The sequence below is a fragment of the Giraffa tippelskirchi genome, chromosome 10 (genome assembly GCF_054371585.1).
Source record: "Giraffa tippelskirchi isolate mGirTip1 chromosome 10, T2T-mGirTip1v1.2.pri, whole genome shotgun sequence".
Taxonomy (NCBI): Eukaryota; Metazoa; Chordata; class Mammalia; order Artiodactyla; family Giraffidae; genus Giraffa; species Giraffa tippelskirchi.
This window is the reverse complement of record NC_137284.1, coordinates 110,005,015-110,032,786: the sequence shown is the minus strand read 5'-3', so window position 1 is coordinate 110,032,786 and position 27,772 is coordinate 110,005,015. Positions and strand designations below refer to the sequence as shown.

At 39.9% G+C, this 27,772-nt stretch overlaps 1 protein-coding gene across 9 annotated transcripts in view; it reads right to left on the bottom strand.

The window, feature by feature from the left end:
* The window catches only part of PDE1C (phosphodiesterase 1C), a 594,246-nt gene that overhangs the window by 61,522 nt on the left and 504,952 nt on the right, over positions 1-27,772 (bottom strand). For all 9 annotated transcript variants that reach the window (XM_081533589.1, XM_081533591.1, XM_081533590.1 and 6 more), the window contains 5 exons: positions 23,974-24,055; positions 21,879-21,996; positions 18,866-19,041; positions 9,519-9,749; positions 3,246-3,323 (listed from right to left, as the gene is read on the bottom strand). In XM_081533589.1, the coding sequence (XP_081389715.1) occupies positions 3,246-3,323; positions 9,519-9,749; positions 18,866-19,041; positions 21,879-21,996; positions 23,974-24,055 (685 nt within the window). The remainder of the gene's footprint in view (positions 1-3,245; positions 3,324-9,518; positions 9,750-18,865; positions 19,042-21,878; positions 21,997-23,973; positions 24,056-27,772) is intronic.

Genomic DNA, 27,772 nt, shown 5'->3' with positions numbered 1-27,772 from the left:
ACATTTACTAACACTTCTCTCAAACTAATTTTCCAATATATTAAATGAGATGTCTAAACTTTGAGGTATCACTTTAAATTAAATTTTTATGTGGTTATTCCTATGGTTCAAAATTATAATAAATTCTGAAGTCTATTATAACTCTGTATTAGTCGCTCAGTCATGTCCGACTCCTTTCGACCCCATGGACTGTAGCAAGTCAGGCTCCTCTGTCCATAGAATTCTCCAGGCAAGAATACTGGAGTGGACTGCCATTTCCTTCTCCAGGGATCTCATAAGAGACTTGTCTCATGCAGACTTTAAGACAAGTAGCTCTGTGCACCTGCCAGCGAGGATCTAAAAAGCTCATGTAGAAGCTTTAACTGTGTTTCAATCATGTATTCAGTGTAGATGATTGCAACACTGGCTTACTCTCTCAAGGCTGCATCCTTGGAAAAGCTCACTCAGAAAGAGTAGGCAGGTCATGCATTCCAGGGACAAAGAGAGAGGGAGAGGCACCTCAAATTTCTCCATCCAGCTGGCAGTTCATTTTTAAAATAATGTTAACTGTCCAAAGTTAAGAAAACTGGTAAGTGGCAGAGGTGAGATTTAAACCAAAATACTTGGCTCCAAAACCCAGGGGCTTAATCACTATGCTGTTAGAGCTTCCAATAACCGAAAACACCCTAGTAGAGATGCAAAGTGTTTTAATTTTCTATGTGTGCTTAGTCGCTCAGTCGTGTCTGACTCTTTGCGACCCCATGGACTGTAGCCCACCAGGCTCCTCTGTCCGTGGGGATTCTACAGGCAAGAACACTGGAGTGGGTTGCCATGACCTCCTTCAGAGGATCTTCTAACCCTGGGCTCGAACCCAGGTCTCCCGCATTGCAGGCGGATTCTTTACCGTCTGAGCCACCACAGAAGCCCTTAATTTTCTATACTGTTTCTTATTTGATCCCATTATATTGTGCTTATTACATAAAATTTTTTTCTAAAGTAGAGAGTTTTAATGACCAAAGGAGAAGGGGTACATGAAGCTGAACAAATTCTTTTCTACTTCATGCCACCAAGAAATAACTATAACTCCTGATGAGATATTGGGCTAAGATAAGATAGCACAAGTAACTAAGGCACAATGGTCTATCTAATTCCTGATGATACCAAAGCAATGGTAATTACTGATGTCATGTTAGACCATCAGTGAAATTAAAATACACAGTTGTTCATGTCCAAACTTACAAGTAGATGGACACACCAGACCCTATTTGAATCAGCGAAGGTTAAAGTTATGGAAGGAAAAAGTATAGACATCAGAAAATGTCCCTTCTTTATTTACTGTCCCCTGTTCACTGCCCTATGGGGTCAAGAATCCTTTTCATTAAATAATCAAGCTTTATACTTTTTTGGACAATAGAACAAAATATCTATTTCATTACTTCTCCCCACCAAAAAGAAGTTTTAATTATTTAAAACATCTGGTGATATTTCAATTAAAAAGGACACAGGTAAAGGGGCCTAATGAAGGTAATAAAATTTAAACTACAATGCTCACATGAATACATCATAACAGTTATTTATAGTACAATACAAAAATGCAACAAGATTCAAGGTTCCACATTAAAGATCTGGGAATTAGTTTATTCTGGGCTTTTTATGCTGTAGGAATTCAGATGGGTCAGTCACTGGATACAGGCTGGGTCAGGTGTCTAGGTGCTGGGTTTATAACTAACACCATTCTCCTCTACTATACATATTCTGGCTTGTGTTACCTTGACTTGGTGTAATGATGTCTAACATTTGAACAAACCTTACCCATAACAGAATCTGGCTAAGAGGCCATCATTAGGAATTCTATTTTATCCCGCTATAATTCACATCTTAGTCACAATCAATTAAGGAGGGTATGTATTAAGCAAGTGGCTTCCATTTGCATAAACAGTACGGCAAAAAAAACCCACCAAAACTGGACATGTGTGTTCCCCAGGCATTATGTGACAAGACACCTGGAGTGAACAATTTGAATGATCTTCAAGGAAAGAACTGATTTCATGCATATGGGTAAAGAAAGCATATCACAATGAATTAGATATAAAAGCTTAAGGAGATTCTTTTCAACAGATGTATGAGGAGGAGTATTTAAAATTCTTACTCCTCAACCTGATTACCCTGCATTTGTTCTTTGAATAATCAAACTATTCAAAGAACAGTTTAGCATCCAATACAATGTCTGCAGGGAGGTATGGTTCAAAGAGTCTGTGTGCTGTGTGTGCTAAATCACTTCAGTCATGTCTGACTCTGTGCGACTCCATGGACTGCAATCCACCAGGCTCCTCTGTCCATAGGATTCTCCAGGCAAGAATACTGGAGTGGGTTGCCATGCCCTCCTCCAGGGAATCTTCCCAACCCAGGGACTGAACTCGCGTCTCTTACGTCTAATCTGCATTGGCAGGTAGATTCTTTACCACTAGCACCTGGGACCCTAACAAAACTACTCCCTAAAATTTTCATTTTTAGTTTAATATCATGTATATGTATAACTAGGAATGAGTCCATATTATAACTGAAACAGGAGGATCATATAAAAGGTGAGCATAGTATTTTCAATCGAATGGTCCAAAGTTTGGAGGGTAATAAAAGTTGAACTTTCAGATTTTAGAAAGACTAGAATGCTACTTATGCAAAGCAAAAGCAGTGCTCATGAAGCCCATTACAATGTAGGTTCATTCTAGCTGGTTTGGGATGCTCACTCAAAACTTGCCTTTAAAACATACTCTTGCTGACCAAACTATTATTCTACAGCTACCCACATTCCAGTATGTGGTTCTCCTGACATACTGATAACACTGAACGGATTTCTGTTTTTGTTTTTCACAAAAGCAGTAACCCATTAAAGGTTAAAAAAAACTGAAAACATGGCACATTTTCCATTTATACTGAATAACTCATTAAGACTTATATTCCATTCCATTACATTTAACAATCCCAGAATCAACTTTTCAAAAAGTTTAAAATGAAAAATGGCAAGCAGGAAAAGAAAGAGTATAGAATGCATTTATAATGGAGAAAGTATGGTGGAAGGGAAGAGATACAATAATAATTTATAAATTATTGAAAAAGGGATAATAGTACTCTTTAAATGTAGTGAATGTTTTTTGGGGGTATAAGACTATATTAACAACCACAATTTCAACTTTATGTGTAATTCTAACAAGCTTGCATTAAATTGCACATTTTATGGAAAAATATAATGGGAATTATGCTCTTACCATCTGTTTTCTTTGAATCATTTCCGACATCGGATTGATCCTTCTTGCCTGTCTTATTTTTACCATCTTTCAAGTCACCTGAAAGTAATAAACATGACAAATAGTATATGTATAAAGCCAAGGGGAAGTTATAAATATCTTTAAACCTGTCAAGATAAAAAAAGAAAACAAAGTACTGCATAAATTTAGTCTTGAGGGGTTACACGTCTGAGTGTAAATAGCAGGAAATTGGATTAGGTCCTGGAAGTTGGATTATGATCTGGAAATCAAGACTAAAAGTTCATGTTAAACAGGATTGTACTTAAGTCAATGATGTTTATTTTCCAAGGCAGGCAGTTAAGCTTTACTGTTAGGCTGTGGAGTGAGGAAAAACCTGGGTTACTCTAAGTTGTATCAGTTAACAGCTACTGTTTAACTTCTATGTGCTTTTCCTTAGCTGCAAAATGGGGATAATAATACCTACTTTATAGACATAATATAAGGACAAACACATTTAAGGTATTGAATGTGCTATCTCGCACTTCACTCAATGATGGCTGTTATCCTAAAACAGAGACGTAAAGTGGTACTTAAATTAATGAGTTTGTTGAAGTGTAATATATAAAAGTTAAAAAAAAATATGCACACAAATGTAGAGTGAATGTATGTCAGAAATTTATTTAATTCATTTATGAGGGAACCAGGAAGATAATGAGGAAATGGCTATTTCTGGGTGTTTTAGAAATACATTAAAATAAGATTACTAGGTTAGAGACAAAACTGGTTATGTCCTACAGAGCAAAAAAACTGTTAATTGTTGGGGTTATCATCCCCAATGGTCAAAAATCTACAAGTTCTCACGGAACGTCACAGTACCTAGGCTTGAGTCAAATAGTAAATGATGAAGCTAAACATAGTCATGTTCTTCTAAAGCAAGGAGTCAGCAAATCATGAGCCAGTCCATGAGCCAGTCTGGCCTGTTATCATTTCTGGATGTAAAGTTTTATTGGAACCTAGCCACACCCATTCATTTACATACAGTCTGTAGTTGCTTTTCAGCTGCAGCGGTACAGCTGAATAGTTACAACAGAGACACACAAAGCCAGAAATATTTACTATCTGGGCCCACACAGAAAATGTTTGCTGCCCAAGATAGTTAAATAATCCTTGGGAAGATCTGTTTGAAAATATGTCTTTCTAGCATTGAAAGGACATGGTAACATTTTTCTCAAATTTACTCTCAAGTTTCAGATATTTTTCTTACAAATCATACTGATGGCAGCTTTCTTTCTAGCCTGCATAAAACCAAGAATAGGTTACTACTGAATTACTGGCATTATTTAAGCAAAAAGACCCTAATAATTATTGCATCCAGGAAGAGGGGGGAATAGGCCCCACGGTGGGAGGGCTACATTTACCCTTTTTACTTTCTTTGTGCCAGGCAGTATGCTAAATGCTTTGTGTGTATCATTTTACTAAATTTGTACAGCAATCCCTTTATGAAGGTACTATTATTGAAAGTAGACAAATTCATCCAAGATTCATTCACTAAGTGATCAATATGCTGAATAATAAGTCACCAAATGATTGAGGATGTCTTCCAAATTTGAGTTTTGCCTTGAGTTTACTGCAAGTTCACACACTGGTCAGGACAACTGTGTTGAGTGCAATGGACTGCCAGCCTTCCTGTGTTTCACACACTCTCAGGCCCCATCTTTCCCAAACTTTGCAGAAGTATCTCCCTCTGCAGCAAAACTGCTCCTGTTGGCTTCTTTAGATTTGGTTTAAACCATTGATCTGACAAATGACCAATTGACCATTTTGCTTAAATATTAAATAGACCAACGGAGAATGGATGTGAGACTCGTATCAACATCTCAATTTTATAGCTATGGAACCTGAAGCACAAGTAAAGTAATTGACCATAATATACACATATGGGTCTGATTTTAGAGGCCAAGTTCTCAAGGACTGTATTTTGCAACTTCCCTAAGAAGTTTAAGTTCTAGATTTCAGACTTCCATTTACTGTTGCCATTTCTAAATGCCTTTGGTCTACTGATTTATAAAGAAATGGTTATATAAGGCTAATTCAAGATAATTCAAGGATAATTCAAGATAATTATCTAAGGATAATTCAAGATAATTAGGTTGCAATACATTCTAAGTAGTTTTGCAATACAAAATAAGTAGTTTTAATGGAATTTGACAAATTTTAAGCTTGGAGGAAGGGGAGCCAACTCTGGCCAGAGTGTAAGCAGGAGTCGCAGTGCAGCACATGGTTACCACCACCACCAATGGCCAAAATAGATGGATTCATTTGGCGACCCATGAAACAGTCCAAACACTGGCTTTTCCCTGTTTTAAGGATGCCAGAAATAAACTCAAGGATGGTCTTGAGCCTTGTAGTCAAATGAATTCCCTGCAGAAAAATGCTGTTTCTTTCCTCAGTGAGCCTTCATACCCCTAAAGCACAATACTTTAAGCTTTCAGGTTTGCCCTGCATTGGAGCTTTACCCACAGTTGCAGCAAAGCCAGGAAGTCAGCAGGAGAGGTTTGGTGTGCTGGATGCTGGCCAGCAGCCCGTGGCAGCCTGCCTTCTCCTCAGTCAGGGTTGGGGAGGCTGAGAGGGAAAGTGCCTTGATGGAGGCCAAAGCTTAGGGATTCCCATGATTGCTGATAGGGGCTCAAACCTCTAAAGCCCCAATGAGCCAACGTTCTTCAGCTCTATCCTCGGGAAGCCACAAAGAAGGGTACCAGGAAAGTGACATATGTTTGTCTGATGATGTTCCTTGAACGGAATCCATTAGGAATTTCCCATGGGTTGAAAATGGACTAACAGCTGATATGAGCTGTTATTCAATAAACAGGGGGCAACAAAAAAACCTTTCTGTGCAGTTACAAATCATTTTAATTAGGCTGCTGTAACCTGGTCCCAAACCACCATCAGCCTTTCTTATTATTGCTCAAAATTGATTGCTTTTCCCACCTCTCATTTAATACTTAATTTTTAAGGGAAATGGCAGACCAGTGCTTATTTTGGGAAGTAAACACAGTTGTGAATCAACCCAGCCTAGTTGAAAATCTGGACTCCTATTTGTGCCTTTCAGGCTCTCCCCCTGATTATCTTCAAAATATTGATAAATTATTGTTACCTCTGCCCTTTCTGGGTATTCATTTATACCTGTCTCATAGAATGTATAACCTCCTTTGTGACCAGCATATTTGTATTCATTGGTTTAATTTCCTGACCATATAACTATGGTCCAGGGGCCAAACCTGGCCTCACTGCCTGGTTGTATATGACCCACAACCTAACAACAGTTTTTGTATTATTAAATGGTTGATAAAAAAGAGATTTAATGTTATGTGAGAATCTAAATTTTCATAAATAAAGTTTTATTGCAACACAGCCATTCTCATTTGTTTACATGTTATCTGTGGTTGCTTTTGTGCTAAAACAGGTCTCTGTTAAGTAGTTTCAACAGAGACCAAATGGCAGCAATACATAACATTTACTATCTGATCCTTTATAGAAAGAGTATGCCAACCCCTGGAAGAAGTAGATTATAAACATTTTGTGGACAGGAGTTGAGTCTCAGTGTTCTTCTGATTTCCTGCTCTTCCCAACAGTGCTGAACCATTCAAATGGGGTCATGCTGGCAAAAGAAGGTAGAATTTGGATCCACATTATTCTGGAATTTGGCCTAAAATCTCTACTGAATGTTTGCTTGGCCTTAAGCAAGTGATTTAACCTCTCTGAGTCTTGGTTTCCTTATCTACAAAATGGAAATAAGTATATCTACCTCATACAGTTGTTAGGATTTTTAAATGATTTAATGTGTATAAAATCCTACCTATAATGTCTGGCACATATTATGCATTCCATAAGTGTTACTGACATAATAATGACTTTTTTTTTTTATTAAGGAAAAGGCATTTTAAACCCACATTCCTAACAGGAAAAAAGTAGAGAAGAAACACATCTTGCCTCTCTCACAGCCCTTACGTACTCCTCCTCTAGGAAGGAGATGCTCATCTAAAAGGAAGAGTTGAGTATGCATGGCTCAGCCCAGCCACCCACTGTCCAGCCCTCAACCCTCTTTGAGATGTGTTTTCCACAAGACACATCCCTTTTCTGTTACCGCAGGAACAACCTGCTCCGGTGGAGTGATGGGGCGGGACCGGAGCCCGTCTGCTCTCCTGGTGTCTGGTGGGCTAAGCCTAGTTCAGGCCACATGTGAGAAGCCCATGTGCTCAGCAGACCAACTCTATGTTTTTCACTTCACAGCTTCACTGGCAGTGGAGCTAATATTCTGACCACTTTTTGATTCGTGTATCTCTCTCTCAGTTGGTTCATTCCTTGGGAGGGCAAGAAAGGAGTGTTTTACATTGCTCTCTAGGGCTTCCCAGGTGGCCCAGATGGTAAAGAATCTGCTGGCAATGCAGGAGACCTAGGTTCAATCCTGGGTCAGGAAGATGCCCTGGAGAAGGAAATAGCAACCCACTCCAGTGGTTTTGCCTGAAGAATCCCATGGACAGAGGAGACTGGCAAGCTGTTGTCCATGAGGTCACAAAGAGTTGAACACAACTGAGCATGCATGCACTAAAACTCCAACAGTTCTATTATAAATTCTTATTAAATTGAATATATTTGCCAGACTATGACGCTTGAATACAGAGTCAACTAGTTATGAGCAGGCTCTAGAACCTGGCTGCTGACTGGCTGGGCAAGTCAGACGATGGCCTCCCTTGCTTCCTGGGGTGCTCTTGGGGCTTAACTGAAGGAATTTATGCAAACCTCTTGAGGCATGATATGAGCTATTAGCATTATTTTATGTATTAAAACATTGTTTTCTGATTCTACATGTTAATATGTCAGTTGCAAAAATACTTGTGGAGTGTTACACTAAGCACTTTCGACATACTTCTCATTTACCTGAGCGGCGTAGTGTCATAGCTAGATCGTTCAGAGGAGATCACCTGGATCCACCAGGCAGATAAGACAGTGAATATGTAAAGAGAGAATTTATTTATTCACTAAAAAAATTTTTTTAAGTATGGTCTTTTTAATTTATTTTTTGGCTGAGCTGTGAGGCTTGCAGGCTTCCCAGGGGGCTCAGTGGTAAAGAATCCACCTGCCAATGCAGGAGATGCAGGAGACAGAGGTTCAATCCCTGGGTCAGGAAAATCTCTTGGAGGAGGAAATGGCAACCCACTCCAGTATTCTTGCCTGAAAAATTCCCATGGACAGAGGGCACCGTGGGCTACAGTGTACAGGGTCACAAAGAGTGGGACAGGACTAAACACAAGCACAGCTAATTCACAGTGAAGCTTGCAGGATCTTAGTTCCCCAACCAGGGGCCAAACCTGGACCCCTTGCAATAGAAGCACTGAGTCCTAACACTCCTAAACTGCCACAGAATTCCCAAGAGAGGACTGAAAACAGCACCTGGTATATAGTCAATAAATGCTAGTTGTTTTGTTGTTGTTTTGCTGTCATTATTATTGTTGGAAGCTCACAAGTGGCCCAGGCTGTGAGCAACTATTATTATGCACATTTTACAGAGACAGAGGGTTAAGTAATCTAGCCAAGACCAGAAAAAGTGAGAGGCATAACTGTGACTTGAAACCAGGTCTGTTGGACTGCTGAACAACCTCACCACAAGCTAGCACTTGAAAGCTCCAGTGACTCTGAACTTTCTGCTCTTCCCTTAAACAAGGTAACCAGTTCCATGCCCCTGTGCCTCAGCTCATCTTATTCTCTATGCCTGAGAAGTCCCTGTATTCCCCCAAATTTCTCCATTTAAAATCCAGGACATCACCTGGACATCACCTCTTCTTAAAGTTTTCTTTGACATTTACTACATCTTGCAATCCCCAGACAGAACAGACCTTACACAGACATGAGTCCCGGCCCTCCCAGGGGAAGGTACATACAGAAAGCTGCCTTTCCATTCATCCATTCTGACGCTAAGCATTCAGGAATTGTACTGGGATTGCTAATACAAATTTCTCCTTTAGAAAGCAGGCATTTGCCAGAGTCTCCAGTACAGCTGGGCAGGGCCAAAAGGTATAAATCCCCCCAGAGACAACGGCCCAAGCAAACTCCTGGCTGCCTTTGATGGGATCCTGATGGGATCCACAGCTCAGGGAGGTGCGATCAGCAGCAGCTGGGATGGCCAGGCAGTCCTGCTCTGTGAGCTCTCCTTGCACGGGCAGTTCTTTGCCAGCATCCATTCATCATATCATTAACACCCTGAAAAGAGCCTTTCACCAGCACGACTCTACTCACCATTCTGCTGCTTTTCTCCCGATGACTTCTCAGTTTCGGAATTTTTCCCATGAGGGTTGTTGCTTTTATTTGTTCGTGTTCCATTAACTTGATTCTTAGCTTCCCCAGATGTCTTTTTCTCAGCTTTGCCAGATGCACTTTCTTCAGCTTGGCTTTTGGCTTCCATTTCCTTTTGCTTCTCCTCTGCGGCCAGGCGAGCCTTTTCTTCTGCTTCCTTCTTGGCTTTCTCCTCTGCATCCGGGGCAAGTCAGGAAAGGTGGAGAAAAGGTAAGAAGTCGTGTCATTAGGAGCACTGTCTCTTTGAACAAAAACAAGAGTTTGCATTGGGAGTTAATGCACTAAAATGACTTAAGGTGTTTACCAAGTGTTTGGAATATAATTTTGATTACTTCAAGTCAGATTGGTACATATATTCAGGAAACCTATAAAATCAGTTCAATAGTGATGTCACTTCTCAAAACAGTGTGTTAGAAGAAGGGGCAGGAAGAAAGTAATAAAAAGGATAATAATAATTAATAAACCAATACCATAATTGGCATTATTAACATTACTATTATCATCGATAAGTTCTCCTGAATGCATCCTCAGTGTCAGGTATTATACTAAGTGCTTTTTAAGGATTACTTCCTCTAATTCTCAACCTTATATGCCATATACTATTATCATAACCCTATTTTTCAAAAGTGAAATCAAAGCTCAGAGACATTACAAAACTCTCCTACAGCCTCACTGAATGTAAAACTTGAGGCTTCATTTAATTTGCTTAGGATCTGAAGTTTAAACATTAAAAAATTGATTACAAAACAAAAAGACTGGGAAAAATCCACCACTGGAATAATATAGTTTCAGGCTACTGTCTATGAATTTAAAAGTGGGAAGAGGGTAACGAAGCCTCACAAAAAAACATGGTCTCCAAACAAGATGAGAGGTAGTCTTGAGTATGGCCAGGGATCCTGATCTGCGTCTTCCTCTTTAATAAGAGGATATCAGTCTTATTTACAATTTGGTTGACTGAAAAGGTCTGGTTCTATGTTTAACCAAACACATAGGGTAACTGCCTATCATCAAGGATTCATGAAAAACTTGATACATTCATTCAATTAATATTTATTGAGAAACTACAGTGTCAGACACCATTTTAGGCACTGGGAATACAGTAGTGAGCAAGAAGACTTAAGGAGTAGAAAAGACAATAATTAAATTAATGAATCACTAAGATAAATTTCAGGTACTTTACAAAAAAAGGAAAGCGGAGTAATATGGTAGAAATCGATCAGGATAAGTGAAGGACATAGAGTTACATAAGGAGGTGAAGAAGGAGATTTAACTAAATTTTGAATGATGAATTTTTCACCATGCAAAAATAAAGGGAAGAAGCATTCCAGGCAGAGGAAATAAAAAATGTAAGGTCATAAGATTGGACCAAGGTTGGTATGTTCCAGGGACAGTGAGTTGGCCAGTATGGTTAAATCAACTTTAGTAAGAGGTTAGTGACAGGTGATCTGCTCAAGTGACCAAGGACATGTAAGGCTGGAGGCAATGAAATAAAGCTTGGTTGTAGGAAGTAACCTACAGAGATCAATGGAAGATACCTAACAAAGACCAATTTTCCCTTAGGGTCTAGAGACTTCACTGTCTAGCACTCAAATCATTCAAAAGGTCTTTCACCTCCACTCTGAAAGACTAATTGCGTGTTTTTTTTTTTTCTCTAGATGTGTTACAAATATCCCACACCTCATAACCAGGGGTCCTCTTTATTTCTCTTGGTTAGTCTTGGTCCTGAAAACATCTGGCTTTCACAGATGACAAGAGCGCTTTTAATCTAATGGGCACCAGAGTCATTATCCATGTGATTGTGTTTCCCTTTGCTTCAGCTGCTAAAGAGCACAAAGCTCAGATTTGGTTTCAGGTTCACATGTTCACAGGGCTTTATGGCATTATACTTCATGCATGTCTATGATCTCTGGCTTCATTTTACTCTTCTTGCCCTTAAATTTGCCTGGCTCAGATGTCCTCCTTAATACATTATGAAGTTTCCATTCATCCTTTCACTGATTCATCCATCCACCCATTCACTCAACCAAACCAATGCACTGGCCTCATCTCAGACAAATTAAATTGGACTCTGGAGGGAGAGTTGCAAGAACGGGATATTTTTAATGCTCTCCAGATGATCTAACACACAATCGGGATTGACAAGCACTGGTTTAAATTTTAAATGTTTGCAATTCACTGTTTCATGACATTCTACTTCCCAACAGGATGTATTTATAATTTACAATGTAAAGATAAGGAGGGCTTCCCTGGTGGCTCAGTGGTAAAGTATGCACCTGCCAATGCAGGAGACACGAATTCAATCCCTAGTCTGGGAAAATCCCAAATACCATGGAGCAGCTAAGCCCATGCACTACATCTATTGAACCTGTGCTCCCGAGTCTGGGAGCCGCAACTACTGAGCCCACATGCCACAACCAGTGAAGCCCACGTGCCCTAAAGCCTGTGCTCTGTAACAAGAAAAGCAACCGCAATAAGTAGCCCATGCACCACAACTAGAGAGTAGCCCACACAACAACGAAGACCCAGCACAGCCAAAAATAAATAAATAAATAAAATTATTTTTAAAAAGGTAAGGAAAAATTTCTTTACAAAATCACATAATTATGTGCATATATGGTAGGTCTTCTGATTTCTACAGAAAGGTGCAACTAAAGAGTAAAAGAATACCCTTGCAGAAGAAGACAGGGAGATGGCATCCTCAGTAGGCTCAGGCCCAAAATGGCTCCTCTCATGTTCATCCAGACTTCCTCTCATGCTTCTGTAGCATCCCAAGAACACAGGTCAAATGTCACCTCCATCACTGAACCCCCAGTGCTTGGTATAGTGTCTGTCACCTAGCAGATGCTCATGAAGTACTTGATTTCTACATGAAATGTACACAATGGGTATGATTCACCCAGTCTGCCTATGAACCTGACTTGATTCCATCATCAGCAATCCAGGTCAGTACAAAATACAGAAACTATACACACTCTGAAGTCCTATCCTGAAAGAATTAGCCATTTGACTGTACCTGACTGTAGGTAAGAAAAAGAGGACTGTACTTACTATACAGAGAGGGAAAGTGGGGCAAGAGGGAAAATAATTCATTTACACTCAAGCATCAGGTAAAATAATGTTTAATACCTTCACAGAATCCCCTCTGAATCTGGGGCAAACTTTGAACATTCAGAATATCCCCAAGTTAAAAGTAATTTTGATAAAAGCTGAAGGTATTAAATTCTGATTTGCTACAAGAGCACAACATATTATTTGAGCAATAAAAATTCATTTGACAACTGAGTCAGACCAATTTTCTATGGAAAATCTAGCAAAAAAAAAAAAACTGGGGGTGGCACATTTCAGAAACAAGTCTGTTTGGGCTTAACTACAGCTGACAACAGGCAATTAATGTTTAACTTAATGAATGATATGACATCATAATCATTTTATGACATCATAATCAGATCTGATACGATTCCTTTCCCTGCAGCAACTGTGTTTCAGTGGATGGTTCTGAAATGGTCTACAATCTTACTCTACTCCCATCTCTCACCCACATCTCTGAAATATCTGACATTGATGTGATCAGCCATCAGCATCCAGTGCTACTACTCCAAATAAGTAGACAAAAACAAGAAACACACATATAAGAAAAGAAAAAATAAACTTACAGGAGATACATCTGTTCCACTGTAATCTGATCCCCTTATATTTTCAGGGTGAAGCATTAATATACATTAAATCTTTCCTACTATGAGACAAAGCAGGTGATAGAACAATTAATTTGTATATGATAACAGGTTCCAGAGATGACGTATATGCAAAGAATGAACTTTTGGGGTTTTAGATTTAACATCCTAGGCTTCTAGACTAGTGGAAAGCAAATGCTGTAGTTCAATCTCGTTTCCTTCTGCTTTTCAGTTCACACTATATATGGTGATGTGATCATTATGAAAATGGCCAAAATCAAGGAGCTTAAGAGTTAAGGCAGCACAGAACCCTCATGATCCATAAATTATGAATGTGTTCCTGAGAGCTGATTCTATCTCACATTGAATGTCTGTGCAGTCTTGGAGAAATACATTGATTTCTTCATTTTATTTGCTTTTCTAAATTATGATACTATAGGCTCTTGCTTAACAGTGGTATTGGGCTAATTATCCCTTAATATAATTCTCTGAAATGCCTACCTAAACTACCTACAGAGAAAGAAAGAAAGAAAAAGAGAGAAACTAACTTAAAAAAGACAACCAACATACTAGATTAGTTTTCAATAGTCAACTTTCAATAATATGTAAGTGCAACATAAAGGTACTCCTAGACAGGACTCAGGAGATGTTTCCACGGTACCTTTCTAAAATTTTTAACCAAAGTGCTTCAGCTGACAGAAAAATTCAGTCAACATTAAAAACTCAGAATGAGGAAAATATGTTCAGTTCAGTTCAGTCGCTCAGTCGTGTCCGACTGTTTGCAACCCCATGAATCGCAGCACGCCAGGCCTCCCTGTCCATCACCAACTCCCGGAGTCTGCCCAAACCCATGTCCATTGAGTCGGTGATGCCATCCAGTCATCTCATCCTCTGTCATCACCTTCTCTTCCTGCCCCCAATCCTTCCCAGAATTAGGGTCTTTTCCAATGAGTCAACTCTTCGCATGAGGTGGCCAAAGTATTGGAGTTTCAGCTTCAACATCAGTCCTTCCAATGAACACTCAGGACTGATCTCCTTTAGGATGGACTGGTTGGATCTTCTTGCAGTCCAAGGGACTCTCAAGAGTCTTCTCCAACACCACAGTTCAAAAGCATCAATTCTTCAGTGCTCAGCTTTCTTCACCGTCCAACTCTCACATTCATACATGACTACTGGAAAAACCATAGCCTTGACTAGACAGACCTTTGTTGGCAGAGTAATGTCTCTGCTTTTCAATATGCTATCTAGGTTGGTCATAACGTTCCTTCCAAGGAGTAAGTATCTTTTAATTTCATGGTACTAGTAAATCATAGTGTTAAATAAAAATAACTGTTAAGTTGGATATAAAACTTAATGCAAATATTTAAAATAATATGAAAGGATAAGTTAATTATAACTTTTCTTATGACATGCTCATTTGTGTCCAACTCTTTGTGACCCCATGGGCTGTAGCCTGCCAGGCTCCTCTGTCCACGGGATTCTCCAGGCAAGAATACTTGAGTGGGTTGCCATTCCCTTCTCCAGGGGGTCTTCCCAATCCAGGACTGAACTCTGGTCTCCTGCACTGCAGGCAGATCCTTTACAATCTGAACCACCAAGGAATTATAAAATAGCAATTTACTTACAATTTACTTATAATCACCTAGGTTGAAAATCTTATATTATTTCAATAAAAACTGAGTGACAATGGAGGAAATTTTTAAAAATTCAATAAACTTCTCAGCATTTGCAAAGGAGTATCATTATATACTATTTCATATTTACATTGACAGAGACATAATTCAATAAAAATATAAAGCTAATCTCTGGCAAAATAAAAATAAGATGTATTTTGAAAGACCATAAACAAAGTTAAAAGACACAGGACAAACTGACTAACTAACTAACTGGGTGGAGGTAGGATAGAAATTGCAGGACAGTTTGTCAACTGAAGAACTACTATCCTTAATATATAAAGAGTTATTATGAATCAATAATAAAAATGTAAACATCTTCAAGTGTAAAATAATGGGAAAAAATATAAAGAAATGGCACTCTCACTACACTTCTACTGAAGGAGAACACCTAGTTGAAAAAAAAAAAAGAAAGACTTTCCAAAAAGAAATTTGATAAGAGCTTTAGAATTTTTCACCTACTTTGACAGAGAAATTCAATATTTAGAAATTTATTCTAGATAAATGATCAGATGGAGGCTCAAGATTTCTGAAGTTGGATGTTCATAACAATGTTATATACAATAATGAAGAACTGGAAACTAACGTGCTCAGTAACAGAGGAATGGTTCCACTATGGTATTACATACAGTAGCCATATAAAATCACACTTTCGAAGAATATTCAGTATAAGAATAAGATCTTCAAACCAGAAACAGAGGAGGAAAATATAATATTACACTATGATCTCAATTTAAGGGAAAATGTTTACTTATAAATATGTATAAAAGGGGTCTTCCCAGGTGGCTCAGTAGTAAAGAATCTGCCTGCCAATGCAGGAGACACAGGTTCAATCTCTGGGTCAGGAAGATCCTCTGGAGGAGAAAATTGCAACTCACTCCAGTATTCTTGCCTGGAAAATCCCACGGACAGAGGAGCCTGGCGGGCTACAGCCTGGCAGGGGTCACAAAGGATTGGATAAGACTGAGCAACAGAACATGAGCACGGTGCATAGGAAATCAAATTTTAAAAAATTACATCAGAATTTCAACAATAGTTATATTTTGCTGGAATGAGTGACTTTTATTTTCTTCTTTGTATATTTTGTTTATTTATCAGCATTGTAACCTAGACACCTATTATTCTTACACTAGAAAAACATGTTTAAAAAGTATTAAATTCTGAATGGAAACTGATCAATATTGATAAGACTTGCAAATTGTTATGCCTACATATCTTTGTATGGGAATAATGAGTTTCAGTCCTAAGAGCTGTAAAAAAAACTATATATATTGATTCAATCTTTCCTAACAACTATGTGTTCTGGCCTAGCTAGATAGGTTGATTAATAAAACTAAAGCCTTATATTCAATTCCATTTCTGATCAATTTAATAATAGCATATATTCAAGTGCTCCAATGCAGGGCAGCCTCTGCTGAAATCAGAATTTTCTGGTAAAAAAGAATCATGAACAAAATATCCTGAGATAGTGCAGAACAAACCAATCACCAACAGAAAAACAGATGCAAACTGAATTTCTTACACCAGCCAACCAGTCAACAGCATTATTGGGAGGCAGAAAATGTTACAAAATATTAATTATACCCTGGCATTTTGACCACTACCTTTTTAACTTTGCATTTAAACTTTCTTTTCCAAATTTTCAAAATAAGAGCTACCACTTATCAGGCACTAACCAGGTGCAGGCTCTGTTCTCATTCTTTACTTATACAATTTCTGTTCTTTGCACCACTTCTGTGATGTCTATTATTATCCCCCAAAGGGAATTTTCTCAAAGAATCTGCTTGGATTTGCCAAAGTGCACAGGGCAAGTAGGGATTCAATTCTCCCTTTCCCCAACTAACTTTTGCTTTGATACCCAAATTATCCCCCTACAAAAACATACATAAACCCTGGGGGCTGTGCCTTTGTCAACCCCTTTTGCTTTGTTCCCCACTTCATGCTCAACCTCAGACATCCTTCAAATCCTAGTTAAACCCAAGAAGCCTTCCCAAGCACCTCAACCAGGCTAGGGACAAGCTTGTCTCTATTAGCATGCCTCACATATTTTAAAACTGTTAGAGTTAATTTTGGGCTTCCCTGGTGGTTTAGATGGTAAAGAATCTGCCTGTACACAGGAGACCTGGGTTTGATCCCTGGATCAGGAAGATCCCCTGGAGTAGGAATGGCTACCCACTCCAGTATTCTTGCCTGGAGAATCCCAAGTACAGAGGAACCTGGCAGGGTCCATGGGGTCATGGGGTCACAAAGAGTCAGACACGACGGAGCAACAAACACTTTCACTTCTTTTTCAGTGTTTATTTACCTGTTCTTTTTAAAGGACCAATTTTCTTCTAGAAAAGAAACTGTCTAATGCTCCCCCAGGTGATTAGTTTCAGAAGGTAATTTTAGTAAGCCAGATAATTGCAAACAAATTATTTTGAAATAGCACTTTCAATTGCACATTGTCAGGATTTGAATTTTCAAGTGTAATGAGTGTAATTGATTATAAGAGATTGCTTTCTCAAAATGATGCAGTAGCTGCCATTGCTGGTTGCAAAGCCTGCCAACAGGGAGGATTTCAATGTTTAAAGCATCTTAATAGACTGTGAGAGCCCATACTTAAAATATCGAAGAAGAGTTGGCTTCTTGTCCACAGCTCAGGATGCAAGCCCAAGACGTCCCCAAATGATAAGGGCCCAACTATGCCTTAGTTGTAAATATAAACACTTTGCCCCACCTGAACTGAGAAGCCACTTGGACAGGACACAATGTTGGCCTTTGAATAACTCCAGCAGTGTGATCTTGTCTCTTCTCTCTCAACACTGGAAGCAGTGCCCCCGATATTTGAGGAACAAGACTGCTAGAATGTGCGGGGTCTACCTACTCCTACCCTTCTCCCTTGGGCAGACGCGGGGTATATGAAAGTGTAGAATGCTGTGACAGGGGATAAAACTTTGCTTGCCTGTTATAAAAGTCTGGGGCTCAAGGTTAGTGGGTGCTGGTGAGGAGTACAAGGCTTTGACTGAACTCCCATTCATACTTTGAAAGAAATTCTGTGCTAATCCCTCCCTGTCCCCACCCAGGAGACTTTGAGCTTTGAGGACAAGGATGCTTGATATTCACCTCATTGAATAACACACAGTACAGAGCTTGGCATACAGTAGGCATGCAACAGATGTTGGCAAAAACTGACTGCTGTTGAAGGTGTACCTCCACAAAACCCACTGAGATTAGCCTCCTGGTTCTAGAACTCTAGAATGATCCACTCTAAAACTGTCTCTAGAATCAGGCATCATAGCTTCATGAGACTTACCACAGCTATGTGTTTCTACTTAGACTACAGTATAAACATGTCATATGTACGCATCATGGAGCACATGCTCGGTAAACATGAACATGCAAATGAATTCTGACGTTCAAAAAACAAAGAGCCAAGACTGATGACTTTTCTGTCTTCGAATTTCTGTTTACCTGTGAGTTACCTTCATCTCAGAAGGTCAGCCTGAGTAATGACTGAAGGGAAATTGAGAACATGAAGATAAAAATGCATGTAAGGAGATTAAAGCTTTTTCTATCCCAATGTAATGGCTGAGGTAGATAAAAGAAGGAGTAAAGGCCTGATAAATGTGCCACATGTCATAAAATAAGAATGAAAAGATGGCCTAGCAGAAACCAAGAAATAGGAGGAACACCTGTCCTCTGTACAATCTACATTTTGAGAAGCATCTGGACACATAGCACAAAGGTCATTCCATCAGGTGGCTTGGAAGTCAACCTCATTCTCTCATGCACTAAGTATTAGATAAAATAATGAGCAAAAGATGGTCTCTCCTAACATTCAGCAATTTGAATATATACCCTGAGTTTGTGCTTCATTTTCAACACCTCTAAATCAGGGGTGGGTATGTCTTGCTTTGTGAGTGGGTCTGAGTGGTATGAACAAGATTCTCCATCAGCACCTTACCTTTGGGCACCTTGGCTCTCCATCTCTCCCGGTTAATGTGCACCACCTCAGTCCAAGTGGCTTTAAAACTCTTATAGTCAACAGGGATGACAGAGTTGTTGATTGGGGCACTTCCTTCTGAGCCAGAGCTCTTGACACCTGATCGCTTTGCATCTGTTGAACTGATGTTGTTCAAACTGGAGGATGAAAAAAAAATGCCAAAGAGAGAGTTAGAGTTTGAAAATGTGTGCTGATAAGCAAGCCTAAGAGAAGAGTGGTAAACACGTATCAAGTTATTGTTGTGAAATTCCTGGGGCCTGAGATTTGTCATTTCTATTTTCGATATGCAACAGCTGGGAAATTCTCCATTTTCAGCAGAAAAAAAAAAGTCAAGGTTTCAGTCTCATGAGTATTGATAGTCCCAAAGGTCCCCATATTTCAAATGTTCTTTTTCCATATGATTAGATTCCCCACACATGAATTCTGTCTTTGACTTCCTGAAATTAACCCATTTAAACTTGACTTCCATTTGGTTCCAGTTTGCCTACCTTCCTTCACACTGACCACATTTCCAAGTTACTTAGTCACTTGGTCCTCTTTCTCTCTAGCTCCACCTTCTCCTGTACTCAAGAAACTCTGATTCCAGGATACCCAAGGCTAGAATAAGGGGACTTCCTCATGTACCTGGGGGAAGGTAGAGAGGCATGGAGATTGTGAGAGATCAGTCATGCATGACGTGTTTTTTTAATATAATATCACTGGAGGGGTTTCCTTGGTGGCTCAGTGGTAAAGAATTCGCCTGCCAATGCAGGAACCATGGGTTTGACCCCTGGTCTGGGAAGATCCCACATGCCTTGAGGCAACTAAGCCTGTGTGCCACAACTATTGAGCCTGTGCTCTGCAGTCTGGGAAGGGCAACTACTGAGCCCTGAGGCGCAACTACTAAAGCCCAAATGCCCTAGAGCCCGTGCTCTGCAACAAGAGAAGCCATTGCAATAAGAAGCCCGTGTACTGCAATGAAGAGTAGCCCCTGCTCATTGCAACTAGAGAAAGTCCATTCAGCAACAAAGACCCAAACAGCCAAAAATAAATAAATAAATAAAATTACAAAAAAATACAATACCACTTGAAGCTTTAAACAGAGGCAACTTTAGGAAATACAGAAATATATATATATATATATATAATATAGAAACTGCCATCCTTCTGGGAAACTTTACTTTTTTGAAGTTGTACTTATTTTAAATTAATTTTTATTGGAATACAGCTGCTTTACAACATTGTGTTAGTTTCTACTGTACAGCAAAGTGAATCAGCCGTAGATACACATATATCCCCTCTGTTTTGGATTCCCTTCCCATTTAGGTGACCACAGTGCCTAAAGTATCACACATTTCCAGGGAACTACAGTAGTGACTGGCACAAATACAAATTCACTGAATGACAAGCAAGACTAACTAGATAAGTAGAGCAGATCTCAGCTCAGTGCTGGCAGAGTTGTGGGGGTGTGGGACTCAGGCAGGGGGCTTCTGTCCTCCTTGTCAGCAGCCTTGACTAGGTCCCTTCACCTTAAGCCTTCCTGGGGTCCCTGTGTCCTAATCTTCTTGTCCTTCTTCCTCTCATTGCTCTTCTATTCTTTTTCTTCTTCATTCCATTTCTCTCCTTTATGACAGGGCCCAGGGTTTTGATGGATAAGAGGAGGGGATAGCAGTACTAGTGGTGATACGAACCATTTAATACTAGTGAACACCGAGTGTTAACATTATTGTAGCTGCCACTTCCTCTATGCTGGACCCTGTTATAAAGGCTTTGAAAGTGAAAGCGAAAGTGAAAGTTGCTCAGTCATGTCAGAATCTTTTCAACCCCATGGCTTATACAGTCCATGGAATTCTCTAGGCCAGAATACTGGAGTGGGTAGCCTTTCCCTTCTCTAGGGGATCTTCCCAACCAAGGGATCAAAGCCAGGTCTCCTGCATTGCAAGTGGATTCTTTACCAGCTGAGCCACAAGGGAAGCCCCAGAATACTGGAGTGGGTAGCCTAGCTCTTCTCCAGTGGATCTTCCTATCCCAGGAATCGAACCATGGTCTCCTGCATTGCAGGCATATTCTTTACCAACTAAGCTATCATATATAGGCTTTATGTAGATTAAATAATTCACTTAATCCTCCCTGCAACCTATGAGTATTATAATCCATATTTTCACAAATGGGGAAACTGAGGCAACTTGCCTGAGACGGTACAGTTAATTAGGAACGGAGTCAGGATGTTTAACTGGCCATATGACTCCAGAGGCTGTACACTTTGACTTCGTTTAATTATGTTGATGGAGAAGGAAATGGCAACCCACTCCAGTATTCTTGCCTGGAGAATCCTATGGACAGAGGAGCCTGGCAGGCTACAGTCCATGGGGTCGCAAAGAGTCAGACATGACTGAGCGACACACACAACACAAGGAATGCAGTGCAAAGTGCCAGACTTCTTAGGCGCCAGCGCTTTGCGACGGTCGCCACGAAGATTGCCTGTGGGACAGTGTCGGACTCAACTGCGGTCAGATGGATGGATGGAATGATGATGTGGCAGAAGGTGATTTAAAAGTTCAGCTCTTTTTCCCCCTCTACTTAATTTTCTTCCTGAACCTAGAAATGAAAGTTTCACTTAAAATGATAACTCTGATCCATGGTTCTTTCCTTTTGGAGTATGGGGAGCAAGGACTCTCTGGGTACAGCAGGTGAAGTGCAGTGACTGACAATATTGTGGGCAAAGCCACCAAAGAAAGAATGGATGGGGTCAGGGTGGGGGCAGTACTGGGAACCTATATATCATGACCTGGACCTTGATCACCCCCTTACAGGTCAGCCTGGAGAATACAGAGTGTACAACTTCGACTCCTCTGCGAAAAAGGAAGAAGCAGACATGTCTCATGAGGAGGAGGTAGGGTGAACACGATTAAGAAGTACCACCCCCATTCCTTCCAGAAGTCTGTCCCCATGCACAGACCACCCTGACCCCTAGCTTTCAAGCTTCAACACTGACCTTGAACGCCTCTGCCCGGTGCCCCCAGTTTGAGAGGGTTCAATCAGTGGACTCACGATCTTTTCTGTCATGTCTGTGAGCACAGTGAAGGTGGGTTCCACAATGAAATCAATGAAACCTGGAGAGCAACAGCAAAGTTTCAGAGGAACTACATAGTAACTGGGGCCTTTCCAATGTTCCCAAGCAAACTGATGAGTTGTAGCTTTCTTTTAAAATTCATCTACATAGGAGCGCCAAATCACATTAGGAGAGCTTAAGTTGGTCTTAATCACTTAATATATTCCTTGCTTTGACTATCATAGGAGTCAGTTCCATTTCTCCTACATAGCTTTCCTTTAACTTTTTAGTAGATAGTTCAATAAAATGCTTAAAAATGCAAATTTAATATCTACTATGTAAAAAACACTGTGATAAAAGTTGTAACACAATCTGCCCGCCCTTGGAAGTTTATAGGCGAATTCAGTGAGCATAAAAATGGAAAGGGCCAAAGGAGAAGCCCAAAGAAAGGCCCCTAGGAAGGGAAGGGAGGGAGGGTATGTTCCCTCCCACTGTGACAGTTGCAAACAGCATTATGGAGGTTGTGATATTTGAGCTGAGCCCTAAAGCTATTCATTCTAGGTGGAGGGGGTGAAATAGCAAGGTGACAGGACAAGGAAAAGTGCAGGATGTGTCTGAGGAATGACTCGAACATAGGAATTCTTTTAGAGTCAGAAAGGGAAAGCCTGGGAAGGGTCAAGATCTGTGCAGGGAGAGAGGTTACAAAGTACCAAGCTAGAGCTTAGGACTTAGATAGGCACTAAAAGCCCCTCAAGATGTTTGGGCAGCATTGTACTAAGATGTTTTCTGCTGTTATTTGGGAAAGCTAATCTGGCAAGATGGATGGGGTGGGAGAAAGCAATGGAGGCTGACGCTGGGAAAATCATTTTAGAAGCTTCACTTCACGAAGCTCAAAGACAAAGTAAGGGAGGTGAGATCCAGTGCCATTTTAAGGTGGGCATGTGATGGAGGCATGGATATGTGCACAGCAGTAGGTGGTCCTACCTGTAGGTGGAATCTGTCAGAGACTTCCACCAGGAAGGCAGAGAGAACAGAGACAACGGAGGAGCGTGTGACCAGGGAGAAAGATGGTGGACTTTATCTTAGATCTGCTGACTCAAGGTACCAGGGCCATATTTGGATGGAAGAGGGCCAACAGGATTGGAACCTAGGAGAGGGGTCAGATCTGGAAATGTTACCTTTGAGAGATCACCATGCTGGAGAGATAGTTGATATTGGGCTGGAGTGATCATCTCAACAACTCAAAAATACCAAAGTGTCCTGTGACTCGTCAGGAGAAAATGTATGATCTGGGACTAATGGTGGTAACTCATTACACAGTGACATGAAAGTTGAAGGAAACTAAATGCCAATCAAAGGAGATATGGTGTTTGAAAATACACAAATGCTTACTTGACTTTTACAATGACCAAGATAGAAGTGATACTGGCATTTAATACACAGAAGTGAAGGATGATAAAAAATCCTGTAATGAAATTGGCAAGACAAAAGTTGTCCTATACAACATATATTACAGTTATTAGCAGTACAAAAATATTCTTTACCCAAAAAAAGGTGCTGATTTTTTTTTTTTTGGAAAGAAAGGAAGGAAGGAAAGAAGGCAGGCAGAAAGGAAAGAGATATTTTAAAAGAGCCATTCCTGGCAGTAAGGTCATCCAGGAAATGGTGCTGTCTTGGAAAGTGGGCTAGAGGAACCATCACTGAGAAAACTCTTGGTACTGCATGCAGAATGGTAAGAATGAAACAGAATGGGCTTCCCACCACTAATTCCTGTCATTGCCTTAGGACTGAAGCCCCTTTTTCTCTTGGCAGGGAATGATGGAGATAGCAGTGTCACTGTCTAATCTTCCCAGGAACCAGTCACACTTCAGGTAGGAGGATGGGGACAGCGGCTCCATCAATCCAACCAGCCAAAGCCATGAGTACAGCAGCAGAATGGAGCCAGGTTCTAGCCGAAGAATCATGCGGAGCATCTGAGCTTACTTCCAGACACCCTTCTCTAGTTTTGCTCTCCATCGATGGATTGGCAAACACGTACCTACTTGCGACTGGGCAACCATGGTGGACTTCCGATCACACAAAGGAGAAAAAGGCAGACCCAGCTCTGCTTCTCTATCGCCCTAGAAAAACAGGAGGTCAAGGTAAATTAAGAACAGAAGGCTGAGCCACCCAGATTTTACTTCACAATCTTAGCTGCCATGAAGGCCACTGGTCTTTCTTTTAATTATTATAATTACATTATGTAGTAAGTCCTGCACCCTGTTCCTCTGCATAAAAGACACCAAGAGGCTGAAACCCTCCAGGGCCCAATCATTCCATCCAACTGCAAAAGTGCATGCTGTTGTATAGAAAGCCTCATCAGGTAGCAATTGGTCTCCTGAGGAAAATAAGCAAAGCAATACATCCTGTGGCCGAGAGCCATCACAGTAGTCAGAATTTTTGTGTGTTCTCCAGTCATCCTGTGCCTACCTGTAGCCTTGCTTAAGCCTGCAGACCCCTCCAGTTGTGGACAGTGTCTGAGACACCAATTCTAACTGGACTGATTCAGAATCATTCTCCGAATGCTACCTAAAGTCATACACAACTGGAATTAAGTACTTCTGGGGCCTTCCCTGCAGGGCTCAGTGATGATGAAAAGTGGAACAAAAAGTAGTAGGGTAAATAATTGCTTCTGTTTATCAAGTTAGACAATAATAAAACATGATTCTCTGGCCAACATGTTCTCAATCTCACCAAAAGGCAAGACTATAATAAGCAAGTGCTATGGAAAGTCTAATTAAAGATGGAGATGATTTTAAAGAACAGCTCTGAACCAGAGCTCAATACTTCAGTCACACATCCAGAGGAAAGGGAAAGTGGGTCACGCTTCTGAGAGCCACAAAGTTGTGTTTATTCAATTCACAAGAAAAGAATCTGCTCAGGTTCATGGCTACTGACCTCAGCTTGAACCTGGCCTTGCTCCCACCACCTGTGTGATCATAGCAAGTGTATTTTTCCCTCTCTACATTTCAGTTTTATCACCTATAAAATGTAGGATAATAATCCCTATGTCATTAATAACAATGACAATTACATGACAAAATGTACACAAGTAAATTCAAAGAACAAGTATTATTTCTCAATAGATATTTCCACTAAGTGAAGATCTGAGAAACATTTATTGAACTTATTACATCTAACTGTTACACTCTGACCATAATAAATATTACCAATGAACTAATGGTAAATAAACAGTAATAATAAGCTAGTTTGACAACTAGGTCTAGTTCAAAAACTGAATGTTTTTTCTTTCTAAGGCATGTTACCAAAGAGAAAGGAGCTAACTAACATGCACATTTAAGATCTATTGAAAAGAAGGAAAAGGAATGGACATCTGAGGAAGCTGAATAGTGGGGCTCACAGTGGGTGCTGGGACATCCAAGGGTCTCAGGAACAGTCCTGAAGTGGCTTAGTTCCCTCTGTACCCTTTCCTGTATTAACAAACCATAGGACACAATGGTCCTTCTGTTTCCAAGTATGCCTTGCTGAGGGCTGCTTTATCACTCAAGTAGCATGATAAAAAGAACTTATTCCAAAGCTATTTCTATTTGGGCAATATGATGAGAAGGAAGAGTATTTATAACATAGTTGTGCAGATGGTTCAATGGGCTAGCTCAGCCAATACAAATAAAACTAACTCTTATCCCCTATGAAGCAGGGATATACATTGTTTTGTTGGTGCATTTTAATAGGGGTGGCTTAAAAGAACACTAACTGCTTGACTACTAAGATATATGTATTAATTTGAATTTTGTTACTGAAAAGTCTCAACATCATTAAGCAACTTATCCTACAGACTTGCCCATACCTATATCACTTACATCCTTTGAATTTAAATAACTACTACTACTAATTTCTATAAACCTATTTTAAGATAGTGATCCCCGAATTCCCTCTGGAGGAGAGATACATTTATAAACTGGAAAAAATACACAGAAATTAATACAGAAGAATGTATTTCTACAGGTGAATCTAGCTTGACTAATACAATATTGTATGACTCCATGACTACTGGCCCTTGTGGAATTATTCATTCACTCTCTTCTTTATGAAAGAGGTCAATGTTTTCCAAAAACAGGGTAATAGTCTCAGTTGGTACAAAGGATTTTTTTAGTGAACTCATTTTTTTTTTCAGGACAGTGCACAAAAATAAATAACTTTCATTCTTGTGGGAGGGTTAAGATAGCTGACTTAAGCAATCTACATAAGCTATCTACAAAAGGAACACAATGAATGCTTGATTTATGAATAAAAAGGTGAATTTTTTTAGAAATACTCAAGTTCCTTTGGCCACTTGGACATCTGTGATAAGCAAGCTGAGAGAGCAATTAGGCAGTTAACTGTTCACAACCTCCCCCTTATTTCCTGTCCACATAGCTAGACTACACTTCCCAGAATCTCTGCCAGTTTGTGTTAGATAATAAAACAAGAGGAGAGAGGGTATCTTTCTACCACAATTCTGGCCTGCAAGATCTCCTATGCCTATGTCTTTATGTCCTTCCTTCTTTTGCTGCATTGATGTAGATAAGCACCATGGAAGCCATGTAGATGGTAGAGTCTGGATCTAAAAGCACTGCTTATTGTAAACCATCTGCCAATCAAGAAACACTTGTTGGTACTTTACATGAGTTGGTGATAAAGTTTCATTTTATGTGTGCTGTTTTACATTTGGGGGTTTGTTTGTTACAGCAGCTATCTGTAAGCAGCAAAAACAAGAGAAACAAAGGTTCTTTCTGTATTGGAACTTTACAGGGCAGACTGCATCTCTCAACGCAAGAGCTTCAAAAGATCATTGAGTGATGTCACAAGAGAGTATTTCCCAGTAGAGTGGAGAAAAGGTAATTAATTGGGCAGACAACAAAAGCATTCAAGGTGAACAAAATGCAGCAATATATACTCTTCTTTCCCAGGGAAGAAGTTACAAATATGAGGTATGAGCCAATTACTGTAATTCTGGATTTAATATAAGTATAGTAAAGACATCTTTGCCCTCCCCTCTCAGAAATTATCCTCTCAAAACAGAACAAGAAACAACAGAAACACAAACAAATAGCAGGAGAAATCTGTAAACTCAATCAAAACTATGTGAGGAACAACTGTCAAATGCTGTGAATATCCGGGAGGGGTGATGTGAGATGCTCAGAGAAAAGGCCAATGGCTACAGATGTCGATAAAGCTTGAAGAATAGAGGTTTTCAAAATTCACTCAGATAGGAAAAATACCCCACATCTATCATGTGGGAAAACCAAAGAGACAGCAGACACTGATGTGAAGAGCTACTCTGAACCCTATTTAGCTTCAAGAAATAGTAAAGAAGAAAATGCTGGATGAGAAAATACACAAGCATGGCAAGACTGCATGGATAACAGAGACTGTACCATGAACAGTCCTACAACTGTTGCCTACTGCTGACTAGGAAGAAGTAAAGGCTAACACACACACACACACACACACACACACACACACACACACACACACACCCCATGTCATGGAAACCTCATAATAAATCATGCAGCTTAGAACATTGCTATTCCAGTTTCTCCCTGGCACTTATCTCCTGCAAGCAGTTGGTCAAAAAATTATGCATTTCACTCAAAGATGGTAAATAATAATCAAATGAAGAAGGAAGGGAAGAGGAAGAGGAGATGGAGGTGGAGGAGGAAGAGGCAGCTCTATACCAATACCAGGAGGAAAAAAAAAAAACTTATGGAAAGATACTTTACATGAAAAGAAAAAATGGAAAAAGGAACAGAAAAATAAAAATAACAGATAGGGAACATTCATCAGGAAAAAAACAG